Here is a 2,500-nt window from a genome sequence, read left to right as displayed (position 1 = left end):
AACCAGCTCATAAGCCAACTTATAAACCTAGTTATATGCGAGTCTATAAGCCAACTTATAACCTTATTTAACAACCAAGTTACACGCATTAGAGCCAATTTATGCAATGTCATGCTTTATATCGCGCTTCGCAAGGGACGAGGCGAGTTGGGCGGCGCGGCACTCGGCCCAACCCACCCGACCAACTTATAAGTGCCCTGATAACCAAGCCATATAAACTAACTGATAATCCACTTTATGCGCCAACCTTACCCTCACACTTGATACCATAGAGAAGGACGAGGAGTCGGCACTTTCACCACAAACCCGACCCACCCCAACCAACTTATAGAACCCAACTTGGTAGTCCAAGGGAATCCACCCACCTAACAACCCACCCAACGGCCCACCCAGCAGCCCACCCAGCAGCCCACCCAACGGCCCACCCAGCAGCCCACCTCTGCCACCCAACTCACAACCACTTTGTACTCACAGTTCATGTCGAGGGTGACCACGGACGAGGAGGAGGCCGACCCGTTGAAGGTGGAGGCGCGACACTCGATGATGGCGTTCAAGTGGTTCCTGGTGAGCCTCGGCAGCACCAGCGACGCCCTCGTGTAGCCTCCGCCCTCCCGCGTCACCTCCGTCGGCCACGCCTTCCGGTCCACCAGCCACACGACTTCGGGCGGAGGGCGTCCTGTTTTTTTTTTTTTTTTTTTTTTTTTTTTTTTTTTTTTTTTTTTTTTTTTTTTTTTTGGGGGGGGGGGGGGTAGATAGAGAGGCCAGTCAGAAGGAGGGGGTGGTAGGGGGGGGGGGGGTGAAATGGGTTTGATTGTGATGATCAGTAATAAAATGATGATTGTAATGAGGAATGTTATTGAGGGTGACGTCGAAAATGGTGATTCTGATGCTGTTAGTAATACTGATGGGGATGGGATTAGCTGTTATAATGCTCATGATAGCATGTTTATAACAAGAATTATAATGCATAAAGTGATGGTGATAGTAATGATTCTATTACTATTATTGCTTATATCACTAATTCAAATGATCATAACAATAAAGAATAATCAAAATAATAACAGCAGCAAAGATGAAACAACAGCAACTGTAATGATAATGATATTGATAATAATAATGATAATAACAATAATGATGATAATAATGATAATGATAGTAATATCAGTGATGATAATAATAATAGTAATAATGGTATTAGCAATAACGATAATAATGATAAGGATAATTATGATGATAACAACAACAATAACAATAAAGATAACAGCAACAATGATGAAAGTAACGGTGATATACCTATGCCAAAAGCAATATTTCCATCTACAGATGATAATGATAATGAATATCATAACTGAAAATAACAGTGATGATGAGAAAATGATAGCGACGATTTTAGCGACGATAACAGCCTTAACAGCAGCACAAGTTATAGTAAAGAGATCATGATCATCGTCATTGTATCAAACCCTTCAGTATCACTTGAACAAAACAAACCAATTGGTGTATAAAAATCAACACCTATTTGTCCCTTGCTTCTCCCTGTGCCATCTTTCGGTGAATAAAAATAGATTAATGAAAAAGGAAAAAAAAAAGTGATAATTAAACGCTCTATCACTCTTAATCGACTTGATTCGACCTAAGTGTGCGTGTCCAGCGACACATTTTACGGGCCAAATTACCGGAAAATTACGGCTAACTGAGTAAATGTAGTCACTGCTCTAACGTCCTGTTATTTTCGGTATATGTGTACTATATTTTTGCCAGGGAAAATATTATGGGAGTTGATTGCTTTTTGAGGGTGTGTTGGTGCGGGTGATTATGTGTGGGTGGTGAATGGGGTGCGTGTGTGTGGATGGGAGAGGGAGGGTGGGTGTGTGTGTGTGTATAAAAGGCGGAAGGGGGGTTTTGTGTGAGTGAGTGTGGGTGTTAATGTGTGTTTGTGTGTGTGGGTGTGAGTGTGTGCGCGCTTTGAGAGGTCGTATGCTTTTAGACGCGCTTTGGTTGTTGAATTTTTGATCTGTGGAATTTAATGGTGTTCATTTGACTGTACTCTCATACGCCTACGTGGTCACATGTTCAGCTCAAGTGCACATTCCATGACCACTTTTTCTTATTAGTATCGAGCAGGAATAACGCACTACCACATGTGTACAGGCAGTATATCACATAACTCCACATGAAGGAATGCCTTGGCATATATTCCTCCTCCTGCTCCTCCTCCTCATATCTCATCCGTTCATTCTCCTCACTTTTTTTTCTTTCCTTTTTAAATCTCTTCCTACTTCTCAAAACGCCCCCTCCTCTCTCTTCTCTGTATCTTCTTTCTTCTCTTTATATTCTTTCCCTCTTCTCCTTCCTCCTCATGCACACCTTATTCCTTCTTTTCTTGCTCTTCGTCCACAATTCCTCTCCTCTCCTATCGCTCCTTCTTCTTCCCCTCGTTCTTCTCCTCCGCATTTATAAGTACACTTCACACACACGCACACCTTCTGTTCATCTTCTT

At 42.4% G+C, this 2,500-nt stretch overlaps 1 protein-coding gene across 2 annotated transcripts in view; it reads right to left on the bottom strand.

The window, feature by feature from the left end:
- Positions 1 to 2,500, bottom strand: part of LOC138862036 (nephrin-like) — a 286,321-nt gene that overhangs the window by 112,792 nt on the left and 171,029 nt on the right. For both annotated transcript variants that reach the window (XM_070123188.1, XM_070123189.1), the window contains exon 5: positions 473 to 676. In XM_070123188.1, coding sequence (XP_069979289.1) covers positions 473 to 676 — 204 coding nt within the window. The remainder of the gene's footprint in view (positions 1 to 472; positions 677 to 2,500) is intronic.

Source organism: Penaeus vannamei, chromosome 6, assembly GCF_042767895.1.
Source record: "Penaeus vannamei isolate JL-2024 chromosome 6, ASM4276789v1, whole genome shotgun sequence".
NCBI classification, from domain to species: domain Eukaryota; kingdom Metazoa; phylum Arthropoda; class Malacostraca; order Decapoda; family Penaeidae; genus Penaeus; species Penaeus vannamei.
The sequence above is the reverse complement of the archived record's forward strand: the minus strand, read 5'-3'. Positions and strand labels throughout refer to the sequence as shown.